The 12,627-nt window shown below is 36.2% G+C and overlaps 2 protein-coding genes across 3 annotated transcripts; both read left to right on the forward strand.

The window, feature by feature from the left end:
* The first annotated feature begins 277 nt into the window (after nt 1-277).
* Nucleotides 278-3,115, forward strand: LOC110788006 (peptide methionine sulfoxide reductase B5). Its single transcript, XM_021992638.2, has 3 exons — nt 278-688; nt 2,399-2,555; nt 2,680-3,115. Exons 1-3 carry the CDS (start codon nt 339-341, stop codon nt 2,842-2,844), a joined length of 672 nt encoding a protein of 223 aa, XP_021848330.2. The 5' UTR covers nt 278-338; the 3' UTR covers nt 2,845-3,115.
* An 865-nt stretch (nt 3,116-3,980) lies between these two features.
* On the forward strand, nt 3,981-11,787 carry LOC110788007 (K(+) efflux antiporter 3, chloroplastic). 2 transcript variants are annotated; one of them, XM_021992639.2, is made up of 19 exons: nt 3,981-4,224; nt 5,043-5,429; nt 6,097-6,198; nt 7,103-7,183; nt 7,465-7,566; nt 7,931-8,008; nt 8,563-8,631; nt 8,841-8,891; nt 9,137-9,250; nt 9,329-9,430; nt 9,530-9,664; nt 9,848-10,029; nt 10,117-10,252; nt 10,448-10,519; nt 10,615-10,716; nt 10,809-10,970; nt 11,042-11,131; nt 11,229-11,390; nt 11,496-11,787. In XM_021992639.2, the coding sequence occupies exons 1-19, from the start codon at nt 4,189-4,191 to the stop codon at nt 11,646-11,648; spliced, it is 2,316 nt and encodes a 771-aa protein (XP_021848331.2). In that variant the 5' UTR covers nt 3,981-4,188; the 3' UTR covers nt 11,649-11,787. The 2 variants fall into 2 exon arrangements, with proteins under 2 accessions (XP_021848331.2, XP_056699079.1); XM_056843101.1 differs by lacking the exons at nt 11,229-11,390; nt 11,496-11,787 and having other exon boundaries at nt 11,037-11,131.
* Nucleotides 11,788-12,627: the final 840 nt, after the last annotated feature.

Consider the following 12,627-nt stretch of genomic DNA (forward strand, 5'->3'; position numbering starts at 1 on the left):
AAGGCGAGTAACACGACTGCACGAGTTGCTTATACAACAACAACAACAACAACAACAACAACAACGTTTTAATTCAAAAATAATTTTGAGTCGGGTAACATAAACCGTATAAGCTATCACAAGTTGCTCAGGTAAACGAGAAAATAAAAAAATCTTGAATTATATCAGATTTTTTTTTGAAGGGCCATCCAGACTGTACTTCCATGTTCCAACGGCCAAAGCCCAACCCAATGATATTGGGAAATCAGCCTATTTTGAGCTAAACAGATAAGGAAGGAAAGTTAAAACATATTATTCCCTAACAAATTAATTCAATTTTGTGGAAAAAGTCGAAGAAAATGGGCTTGAATATTATCAGAACAACCACACCTTTCGCTTCATCCGTCACCACCTCCACCACTAAATTACTGATTCCCAAGTTTCATTCCGAAAACTATACTTCTTTCCTTAATAATCCCGCAAATTATTCCATTCCCATTTGCTTAAACACATCAAAGTTTAGATCTTTGGTATCAAAACCCAGAATTTACCCTATTTTTTCAACTGAGTTTGGTGGGAAATTGAATCAGAAAAGCTTGAGGTTTTCAACAATGGCTGCAGCTCCCGGTTCAGTGCAAAAACCAGAGGAGGAATGGCGCGCTATTCTCTCTCCTGAGCAGTTTCGTATTCTCAGAGGGAAAGGAACTGAGTATGTCCCTCTTATTTTTTCATCATTGCAATTCAATTTGGTTCTCTTTTTAGTTTCTGTGTTCTTGTTGTTCTTAGTTGTTCATAATTCATATGTTAGGGCTTTGATTATGAATTAATCAAACATGGGTATCGATATTTTAGCTCTTAATTTGCCAGAAAATTACGATTACGATTAATGGTTAATGAATGAATGTTTCATGGAAATTGACGGGAAATTGATTATGTTTTTATGATGTGAGGGACTTGGTATACTATGTTATGAATTACAGAGGTTTAATCTGATTGAAATGATTGATCAAACCAAGTTTCCAAGAAGTATTTTTCTCAAAATTGAGTTACGATTCTATATTGGGGTGGTAAAAACCCTTCCTCAAAGTGAGGGAAGAAAGAATGACGATTATAAGTTTATAACCTACATGAACTAGGAGAGTTGTAACAGATGTTGGAGCATATGACATGGTTTTCCCTTACTGACCTTGGCAATTCACCCCTCCTATACTCTGAGACGGTGCGAGCTTGCCAAAGCGCACAACTAGCTTATACAACTTTTATCTTCTGTTTAGATTTTGTTTACTTTGATCTCCAAAAAATTCTATATGCCTTCGTAGTGAACATCCTTGCATTTGAGTCCAAGTCGTGTTTATGGAGTAATATGATGCCGATCAATTGCAATGTAACCGAATGGGTAGTATTTGCCCCAAATATGTACTCCAGTACGCCAACTTAAGGACATAATTTCAGTCAACTTACTGTCGTGCAACTGACTCTTCAATACAAGGTGAGTCATCATGTTTTTGGGTGTGTACGACAGTTCCAATCAAAGTGTTAAGCCTGAAATTTCAGTTTACGTTGCCAAGTATTTCAGAAAATCATTACTCACAGAAATCTATGGTTGATATGGACTCTCAAATGAATTGCTGTAGATTGGTCGACTGGTCATGGATACAACTTTCCATTTATAGCTTGCTTGAAAACTCAGCTGAAATCAAGATTGCTCTCATCCGTCATGTTTAAGTCTAATTCATCAGTCAAATATGCATGTGAAAAGAGATTCTATATATAAGTGTGGTTAGTTGTAGAATGTGAACTTGTGAAGTCTTCCATTCTTCTGTCTACTTCAGAACTATCATGGTCATTTGAATATTGTTGTACTAGCATTGTCTCTGCTTTGTTGCACTCATATGTATCTTTTATCAAATATTTAAAGACTAAGCTACAAGTCTCTGGAGGAATCATTGTATAATCTGGTGGGTATATAGATATTCAGCCAGAATACTGAAACTGATTCTGTAAGACTTAAAAGACCAGCGTCTGAGATTCTTGAGACATCGTTAGAGAAAGCAAATGGGATCAGAGCTGTCAGTGAGGTGTACCTTGTACATAATTAGACATGATGCACCACTTGACTTGACATAACAAAAGTAAATACAAGCATATAAATGGCTTGCTAAAGTTCCAAGTTCAACTCATGTAACCCGGTGCTGTTGTCAGTTTATGTAGCATATTTTGACTCTTCGGATGGAAGAGGCCGAGTTATCTCTTTACAGTCTTGAATGTGGGGATAATATCAAATCATTTAAGTATAAACATTTTAGGGTTTTTTACGCTTACCGATTTTCTGTTGCATGATTTTAGATCCTTTTCTTGTATACAATGTTGTTTGTTTAGCATCTCTAATGAAGTATGTTCATTGACATGTTTTCTGCAGATACCCTGGAACAGGGGAATACAACAAAGTGTTTGAGGAAGGAATCTACAGCTGTGCAGGATGTGGAACTCCTCTCTATAAATCAACAACCAAATTTGACTCTGGTTGTGGTTGGCCAGCTTTCTATGAGGGACTTCCTGGAGCCATAAATCGCACTGTAAGTATCTTTCGATGCCCTTAAGTTCTTACCATGGACTAGTAATTTGCAATTGCACTAAAAAATTGTCAAAATCAATCAATCTAACAAGGCTTATGAGTTGACAAATGGCTATGACATGCAGGCTGACCCTGATGGTAGAAGGGTTGAGATTACATGTGCAGCATGCGGCGGACATCTTGGTCATGTCTTTAAAGGTGAAAAATTTCCGACACCCACAGATGAGCGTCACTGTGTTAACAGCGTCTCGCTCAAGTTTGCTCCAGCAAATTCTGATGCTCCTCAATGATTGACTGATATGTCCTTTTATCAGGTCTTTAATAAATGTACTTTTTAGTATTCCGTATTGTCCTTTGATTTTGCCATGAATCATTGTGTTGATGAAGCTGGCTCATATTATGTATATTCTGGTTTCCCAACTTCATGTGACCCAGTGAATGGTTAACGACATCGATTTTGTTATGTGGTATGATCTCTGTGTGAATCACTCTGACTTTGAGGATGACTGTTACTTATGTGTGATCACACTCCAATTAGTAACCAGTTCTTTTTTGGGTTAACTGTCCGAATTTTCTCTGTTTAAAAATCAAAACAGTGTGGGTCGATCTCGCTCTTGAATGAATCTGCAATCTTTATACGTAGTATATGAAGTGTTCTATTGTGTAAACAATAGCAACATTGTCTTAAAGTTCTTGGGCAAAATAAATGTATACAGAATTATAGAGAGCAAATGTCTCCAAGAGGTATGGTAACAAATTACTGTAAAAAAAATATTAAAAATTGCAGAGTACCCTCTGTATAGCTACACATTTTTTTTATTTTTGTGAAGGTAAGATGAAGGACCCTACTGTACTGGAACTTCGCCCATGTATTTCCAGCCAGCTTTGCAGATCAGACTCTTGGAAGTGAGAGGGGTTATAGGGGGAAATCCTCACTTCCAAAGAGTCTCCAGTGGGATTATAATGCTAAGTCTTTACCACTAAGTAGGCTGTACATGCGCCGCAAGATTATAAAGTAGATTATCTACAAAGACCTCTATATAGGAACTTTTTTACAGGTTAATTACACTGATTGAATTACCAAAACCGCCTTATTTACGTGAGGAAGTCTAATTTGATACGAGTAACAATTATCAATGAATCACGCTAACTGAATGAGGTATTCGGATTCCGCAGTTGTTTTACTGTTCATGTGCGAGTAACTAATCATTAACTGCTGTTAACTTATTAGTGTTTCTCTGCTGCATGTAATTAGATTGGTTTAAAAATTACTGCTTTACGGCATGTGGGGAATAATGTTGAAGATGATTTAGTTGTTGAGGATGAATTTAGAGCATCTAAAAGGATAACAAGATTTCAATAGTGACACGTAGGACGGTAGGACCTCCCATTTGAACAAAAATCCAATCTTTGGTTGCAGTGAAACCTGGAAAATGTACGCTTCTCCACATAATTTCTGGGCACAGACTGTCCACCGTGGATGCTCCATTGCATCCACAAACAATTTCTCTCTCCTCCCAAAAATAATCACAAACTACAGTTGCTTACTACCTGGGGAATTTCAAACAAATTTACTGCTAATTATGAACAATATGAGTTAATCATATTGCATTTCTGCTCCTCATATTGGAAATATGGCGGATTCTATGGTCTTTTCCCATTGCTTCAAGGTATAAATTGTCTCACTTTTCACAATTCTTGGACCCTTCTTTTGGTTTACCGTTGAATTGGGTTGAGAATTTAGTTCACTATATGGATGAATTGGCCAATTGGGTTATGTTAATAATACTTCCTCCGTTTTAAAATAGTGGCATCCGTATGCCGTTGCCATTTGTTTCATATGGGACAGAACAATAAATGTTTAGAATGGAGAAGTACCTTGGTCTTTACTATTACGCCAATACTTTATTTGCCATGTATTGTGAATTTTAATTCAATTGTTAGTTTCTGGGAAGTTTTGAACATTGCATTTTGAATTTGGTTCAATGAACCAAGCTACTGTATTTCAATTCTATGGAAATTCTGCCTACAGTTGGCCAATTTTGGATAGTGGGATCTGTTTGACTACCAAAGACAGTGACTTTTTTGAAAGAGCTTGAGTTTGGATAGCAAGAAAAGCTTTCTAATATGTTAAACATGCAGATATAGAGGAATGATAATACATGTTGTTTGACACCCAAAAACTTGAGGTATACCTTCCATCTAGAGGCTCAATGAACCGATATTCCATTTAAGGGAGCATACATTATATATATAGACAGGGTTGTGTCATTGATTCTGAACTTCCTGTAAATGAAATACAAGAGGAAGAACTTTTTGTGTGTTGATGAAAATTTAACGCTGACCTTCTTTTAGCGTATCATTGACATTGTTTGATAGTCTATCAAAATATGGTATAAGGGTAATAATAGACTGCCCTTACAAGATGATTATGTGTTTGAGTGTGAACCAGTATTTTTGACTAATGTGTTTTCTGGTAAACTTGCAGGGTTCTGAAGTTACATATAGGAAGATTGTCAATAAAACCTCTTATGTTGAAAACTCAAGTTTTCGAAGGTATTCTTTTCATTTATTATCTTCCAGGGATCGCCTGGTCCAACTGCCTTCATGCAGAAGCCCTCCAAGGTTGCAAGAATCCTATATTACAAGGAGTGGATTGGAGAAATTATCAACACCGGTTCCAGCATTTTTTAGTCATAGAAAATTATTCTTTTCAGGCTCTAGTTCAGATGACAGTAAAAGATTTCAGTCGCATGCTGTGGTTGATGTTGCCAGTGCTGTTGATGTCATTAATGACTTGGGGTTGGATACCTTAACATTCTTGGTGGTTACTGTCGTCATTGTCCCTGTGTTCAGAACTATAAGGGCTAGCCCTGTAAGGAACTTTAATACCTTCTCATTCTCTTACTTGAATGTCTGTTGTGCCTACTATTGTTTCATACATTATTTCTGTGGCATGCCATTAAAAGGGTCATACTTTATTTAGATTAATAACACTTCAGAGATGAAAAATACTGGCATATACGAGTAGATGTTTTCCCTTGTCCTATGCATTATGATTTTTTTGATGTCAATGCAACAGGTGATAAACGTACTATTGATTCATGCAGCTGACCCCAAGGCTTTGGCATTGTTGTTGTTGTTATTGTTCAATTAAGCAATAGTCCAGTGCCATCTTCGAGGTCCCTCTCAACGCTGAGAGTTAATCTATCCAGGCTTAGCTTTATCAGTTGGCAATTCTGATTCAGTAACCACTAAAAATGTGTCTAGTTAAGTTAGCCACCTTTCTTTCCCATTCATGTCTAAGTTAAGTCCTGAATGATCTGCAACTTTGTACAGTGATGTTTTTGTTTAGAGACTGAATTTATTAGGGGCATCTTAAGTATCTAGATGCACCGTTCCAAACACCCAGTTCGTGGTTTGCATCATTGCATGACTTGTAAATATGTAAAAAATCCGCAATAGCTATTTCTTTTACATGAGCCCCTGTCAGTTGTAGATTTTTGCTTTTAGAATGCTTAAATCATGTTTTCTCAATGCAGATACTTGGTTTCTTCTTTGCTGGCGTTATTCTAAATCAATTTGGGCTCATTAGAAATCTTACTGATGTTAAGGTTCTCTCAGAGTGGGGTATCCTTTTCCTGGTAAGTTTTTTTTTTCTCTGCTTAAATGCTCTAATGTTTATAGCTACAAATTTATCTGTTGTAAGGATGCTGCTTTAAATAACAAAAAGAGTATGTGTCATGTAACAATTGTCTATTATTTTGGTTTGTGTCTTCCAAAAATAAAACAATTATTAGTTATTTCAGTGTAGCAGTGTGCCTATGTCAAACCATACCAAGTTGATGCAGAATGTTTCTGAATATTTATTTTCTTAAGACAGGTATTTTTATGATGTAATTACAAATAAAGAAAAGAATTGGAAGCACCAAAATGGATGTTGGATAATCCATGTATATAGGCATGATGTGCTTGTTACATTCTGGTGTTATGTTTGATAATCTTTCTTTTCTGAGCTTCTTATACCTTGCTCAGTAGGAATGATATATTCTGAAAAGTAATTGCTGGGTGAATTTTGCTTGCACTTACAGCATGAAACTGGGAAATATAATTCCTCCGCCCTTTTTCTGACTCAGTTGTTGTAGAGTGTTGACTGTTGAGTGTAGATATGTAGTTTAAGAAAATTTTGAAAAATGTGAGTGGGTGTAAGGCCGGAAAAAGTAAGACAGTAAGTGAAAAGGTGTAAATGTTGTGGTTAAAATAGTGAAGGGGATACGCCCAAAATGAAATAAAGGAAAAGTGCGTAAAAAAGAAGCAACCTTAAACGGAAAGTGAGAAGAACAAAAATAAAATAAAATAGGAGGTAGTAGTAAAAGCCAACCTTTTCTCTTTTTCATCTTCTTTTCTTATAGCTATTGTGATTATTAGATGTTACTTCAAATTTCTTCTTAGCTTCAAAAGAAGCATGCTGCTCCCTTTAAATAACTATTTTAATTTTGAAACTTCCATATTGCCTGTATATGATTCACGATTATTTTTTGTTGTCAGCTTTTTGAGATGGGTTTAGAGCTTTCACTTGCGCGTTTGAAGGCCCTTGCTATATTCGCTTTTGGTATTGGATTGCCTCAGGTACATTGGCGTTTTTATAAAAGTTAATTTGGGTGGATATCATCATTTTCTATTGTGAAGAATGAGTATCAAGTCTCCACTTCTTTTGTACGACAGCATTTTGATTTTTGAACTTCATTGACATAGATAGGATTTTCAAACTTAATTAAAAAAAAATTGATTCTATACATAAAAGGACATAGTTTCTTGTTGATTTTCACTATTTTCCTATTTATAATGATGAGATTGGTTTAAAGAATCCTTCTGTTTTATTTTTTTTTCATTTTTTGCATCTATTTTAGGTTCTGTTGTCCACACTTGCTTTCACAGCATTTGAGCTTCCTCCAAATGAGGCAATCGGTACAAAACTTCTGATGTTTTTGTTTCATTCACGACCCGATTTGGTACGTAATTTTTTCTCTTAAGTTTTCCACTGGGCTCATTCTTTGATACTTTGATTTTCATTTGGTATGCCAACTGTCAAGTGTCAACTATATGCAGCTTGTAATTGAAAGATTTTGACTGATTTATCATTAGTTGACATAATGGTTCCATAAATGTCTAAAGTTTTTTTTTTTCTCATCCGAGTATTTCTTGGTGTGGATCTTATCCATCTTTGTACTGTTTCTTTGGTGGGAATCACTTTAAAGATAACATAGTGCATGTTTAAAGATGCAGAGAATTCTACTTCCGTTGAAGATTGAACTTGTTATACTACCTATTATTCTTATTGCTGAAGTACTTCTGTATTCTTTGAGTCAATCACAGGTTAATATCAGGAGTATTGACGAGGCCATAGTCATAGGTGCTGCCCTATCATTGTCATCTTCCGCCTTTGTCTTACAGGTATTTGGCAACCATACACTACAACTTTCTTGGGCGCAAGTGGATCGCTCCTTAGTTATTACCCCTTTTGTTTGTAACTAGCTTTTGGTTCTACGCAATTAACATAACATCATGCAGTTGGCTAATTCTATAATGATGTTAATAAGGACTTATACTACTATTTAGGCCCTGTTATCTTCACCTAGTCTGATTCTTCTAGTTTCTTGTTTGGTCTGAATTTTTCTGGGCTGGTCTGATCGTCTGGTTGGAATATTATTTGTGAATAAGGTGAAGAGAACATAGCCTTACTCTCTATTGGTTGCTAAGTATCACTATACACTAGGTCACTTACAGAAAGTTGGATGCGGATTAGAGTTCCATAATCAAGTGAAATTTGAAAACTTAAAACTCAATTCTACAGTCACAGAAAGAGAAGGGGGATAAAAGGGAAATGAAGAAAGGAATTGGCACAAAAGATGATACAATTTGACTTGGACGCTTATTTTGCACCTAATCATATACCAAGTGAAATTTTATATGAAGTCCTGACTTGTATGATTTGACTTGTCTTTTAGCTTCTTGCTGAGAAGGGTGAGCTTCCAACAAGATTTGGCTCGGCTACTTTGGGAATTCTTCTGCTGCAGGTTTAATACTAATATCTCCATATTAGTAGATTTCTGATCAATAAATCTTAAAATTATCGTGATCATTCTCTCATGGATTTAGAATTTAAATTGATTCCATGTTTATGAGATCCTTCCTTGCAATTCTCTGTAATGGGTGGTATTTTTTTTGAAAGTGGAACTCTAAGCAGGCTAGTAACCCTGTTTCTTGAAATTGTGATCTTATGCAGGATATAGCAGTGGTCCCTCTACTGGTGATACTCCCGGTGCTAGAAAGCCAGGTAGACTATACACTTCAATCTTCAATATTGCACCAACTTTGTAATAACTATCACATTCTTTTGGTTGGAGCTGTTCATGCTGGTCTTATTCCATCTTCTTTGTTTCCTCTTCTGTTCCTCTGTCCCCTTATGCTATGAATGAGTGGAACCTCCCACTGGTTTATCAGTATTTTCTTTTGATTAGAATATGCTGCCAATCTGAGATTGTATGGTACGTACTAACACGTTTTTGGTGTTCTCTGTAGAATTTAGGAGAACAAAGCATATTGCCAACGCTTGTCAAAGAAAGTCTGAAAGCTTTACTTGGGCTTGGATTGCTCTCCCTTGGAGGGAAATTAGTCCTGAGGCGAATCTTTGAGGTAGATTTGAAATAGTTTATCTAAGCACCTAAGTAGTTGTACTATGTACTTTAAAATTAAAGTTTGACATACTATTAGGTTGTTACAGAAACAAGGAGCTCAGAAGCTTTTATTGCTCTCTGCTTGCTTACAGTTGCTGGGACTTCACTTGTTACACAAAAGCTTGGCTTCAGTGACACGGTTCTAATTCCTATCTTTTTACATAGGAATTTTAAAATAATTGACTACATTTTGTTTGACTCATTTTTTTCTTGAATGCTTGCATGTGTGGCTCTCTAGCTCGGAGCATTTTTGGCTGGTGCCATACTGGCAGAAACAAATTTCCGGACACAAATAGAAGCTGATATAAGGCCATTTAGGGGTTTACTTCTTGGGTTGTTCTTTGTCACTACAGGAACTTCTATTGATACGCAGGTACTCCCCAATTCCTAGTTGTAGTAGTGGCTTCTTTGAGCTCTTAATCAAGTTGCTTTAACCATAGAATCTTTGATATTTCTTGTTAAGGATTGTTTTCTCATTCGAGCCCCTCTCCCTCTCTTTGTTGCTCCCTTCCTGCATCCCTCTTGCTGATTTTATGTTTTTGGTCTTGCTCTGCAGCTACTTTTACGGGAATGGCCAAATGTTCTCGCGCTCCTAAGTGGGCTGATTGCTATTAAGACAATGATAATAACATTTTTAGGTCCTAGAGTTGGACTAACCTTGCGTGAAAGCGTAAGAATAGGATTCCTTTTGTCCCAAGGAGGTGAATTTGCATTTGTGGTTTTCTCTCTTGCAAATAGGCAAGTCTATGCTATACTGCACTGTAACTCACTGGTTATGTTATATTTTCCTACTTTCTGTTTTCTGATGAGATTTCCTTTAATCAGGCTTGGAGTATTACCGCTTGAGCTCAACAAACTACTCATAATTGTTGTTGTGCTGTCAATGTCACTGACGCCTTTCCTAAACGAACTTGGACGGCGAGCTGCTGATTTTGTTGGTGAAAATTTTGAAGCAGATATCGTAAGTATTTGTTAGTTGATATAAGAAGCTGCTTGGTATTTCTGTTACAAATACAAAAGAAAAGAGAGGAGGAATGAAAAACAGCCTTGTCTCGCCACAATAAAGCCTCGATGTTTTATTTTTTATTTCTCCTTGTGTATGTTTATTCTGGGATTATTGCGACTTTGTGAAGCATTGTCTAACTTAAACGGACAGATAGCTGCAGAGAACTTGAACTATGACGCTAGTGAACCAGTGGTTATTCTTGGATTTGGACAAATGGGTCAGGTAGCGTACGTTCCATCAAATCATCAAATAGAATTAGCAAGTTGTAGCAAACAAAATTAGAACTTTAATTGATTGCTTTATGACTGCAACTACAGGTCCTTGCAAACCTTTTGTCAGCACCATTGGCATCAGGTTCAAATGGTGAAGCTGCGGGTTGGCCATATGTTGCTTTTGATCTTGATCCTACCGTTGTCAAGGTTGGTTTGTACTCTTAACTATTGCTGTTATTCTGAATTTATATAACATATTAAATCCGTGGGAAATGTTTTCCTCTTTTTTTTGTTAACAGTCAGCAAAGAAGCTAGGGTTCCCAGTGTTATTCGGTGATGGATCAAGACCGACAGTATTACAGTCTGCTGGCATATCTTCTCCTAAAGCTGTGTTAGTCATGTACCCTGATAAGAACAAGACAATGGAAGCGGTTAAAAGCATTCGGCTCACCTTTCCGTCGGTAATTAGTTACTCAATCATTCATTATCCTAGCATACAAATGTTGATCTGACAAACATTTAAACAGGACAGGTCCCAATATATGCGTTAGCTCAAGATCTTAAGCATCTATTGGAATTGAAAAGATCAGGTGCAAATGATGCAATCATTGAGAATGCAGAGGTAACCCATCTGTGTTATGGCAATTAAGTTATCCAACTTATTTGGTTCGCTAGCTAGAAATAAATATTGAAGTTGTTGGCTGTGTTTACATGAACAGACAAGCCTACAGCTCGGATCTAAGCTTCTTAAAGGATTTGGTGTAATGTCAGATGATGTAGATTTCCTGAGTCAGCTTGTTCGAAACTCAATGGAGATCAAAGCTCAAGATGCAGCTGATAATACAGATGATCAAGAAGTCACTGTTATGAAGCCTCAGCAGGTACACCCTTTTAAACATCACGCCGTCCATTACTATAATTTTCTTCTTCTATTTTGTCTTTCTCAATCAATCCTTTAATTTTATATTCTTTTTGGCTCGAAAAAGTTTCGAGTTACAGATATGATCACTTCGAAAACAGTGGAAGCTGTAGCTGCAGCTGTTGAGACTGAGGATAGCTTCTCGGAATCAGGTCAGCTGAGTGAAGATGAGGCTTCAGCTGATACTCTTTCCTGCAAGTCCCCAAATGACAGGATGTGAAATTCTGACGATTTTTTTTTTGTACATGATGTATTTTTCTGTGATTAATGTGGTGTATCCCTATTATTACTCTTACTACAGTTATTGTCACACACTAATTTCTCCGGAAAATGATTTTATGACGAGTTTGTTTTTGTGACCTTTGAATGTAAATAATGAGAATCTCGTATAGTTTTGTCCTAAAATTTCCGTTTAGGCAGTAATTAAGAAAGACGAAAAAGCGTTAATTGGCAAAATATGAAGTAAAACACACATGGCTTAAAGTTGGGTGAAAATCAATTACTGACTATCACAAGGCACAACTGCACAACTGTACTGAAAGCAATTGAAGCTAACTAGCTTTCGAGAGAGGGTGTATTAGTATCAAATACTGACTAATAAATGGAACTACAACCTACAGATCGATGACCTACCAAAGTCATATCATACTCCCTCCGTCTCAAAATTATTGTCCTGTTTTCTAATTCGGGTGTTCCAAAATTATAGTCTTGTTTCTAATTTTGGCTACTAAGATCCCCACTTTCTCATGTACTATATTAATTAAAAATAAATTGAAAACCTTACCCATATACTATATTCCACTTTTCTATGTACTATATTCCCTTTCACATGTACTTTATTTCACTTTTCCATACAACTCAATCATCATTTGTACTTTACTCCACCTTTTCATGTACTATATTCCACTTTTCTTAAAATCCGTATTTTTTATCAAATAGGACGATAATTATGGGACGAAAAGAGTATATTCTAATAAAAACATATACTTTTATGATCTACCACTCTCAGAAGTCAGGAGTATAAATCTACACTAACACTAGAAACTAGAAAGTGAGAGGAAACCTGCAACCCACTTTACAGTACATGAATATGCTCCTTTTTATCCTGGGAATTTACTCTTTATAAGATGGTTAACAAAGGAGGACAAATTATTCACTACAATAATAAATAAATAAATTGTACTAGTTGGATCTCCTAT

The sequence above is a fragment of the Spinacia oleracea genome, chromosome 4 (genome assembly GCF_020520425.1).
Source record: "Spinacia oleracea cultivar Varoflay chromosome 4, BTI_SOV_V1, whole genome shotgun sequence".
In the NCBI taxonomy this organism is placed as follows: domain Eukaryota; kingdom Viridiplantae; phylum Streptophyta; class Magnoliopsida; order Caryophyllales; family Amaranthaceae; genus Spinacia; species Spinacia oleracea.

Coding starts and splice junctions, on each gene's coding strand:
- LOC110788007 (XM_021992639.2), top strand. CDS start 4,189: ATGGCGGATTCTATGGTCTTTTCCCATTGCTTCAAG. Junction 5,430..6,096: donor GAACTATAAGGGCTAGCCCT/GTAAGGAACTTT, acceptor TTCTCAATGCAG/ATACTTGGTTTCTTCTTTGC. Junction 7,567..7,930: donor TTCATTCACGACCCGATTTG/GTACGTAATTTT, acceptor AGTCAATCACAG/GTTAATATCAGGAGTATTGA.
- LOC110788006 (XM_021992638.2), top strand. CDS start 339: ATGGGCTTGAATATTATCAGAACAACCACACCTTTCGCTTCATCCGTC. Junction 689..2,398: donor CTCAGAGGGAAAGGAACTGA/GTATGTCCCTCT, acceptor TGTTTTCTGCAG/ATACCCTGGAACAGGGGAAT. Junction 2,556..2,679: donor CTGGAGCCATAAATCGCACT/GTAAGTATCTTT, acceptor TATGACATGCAG/GCTGACCCTGATGGTAGAAG.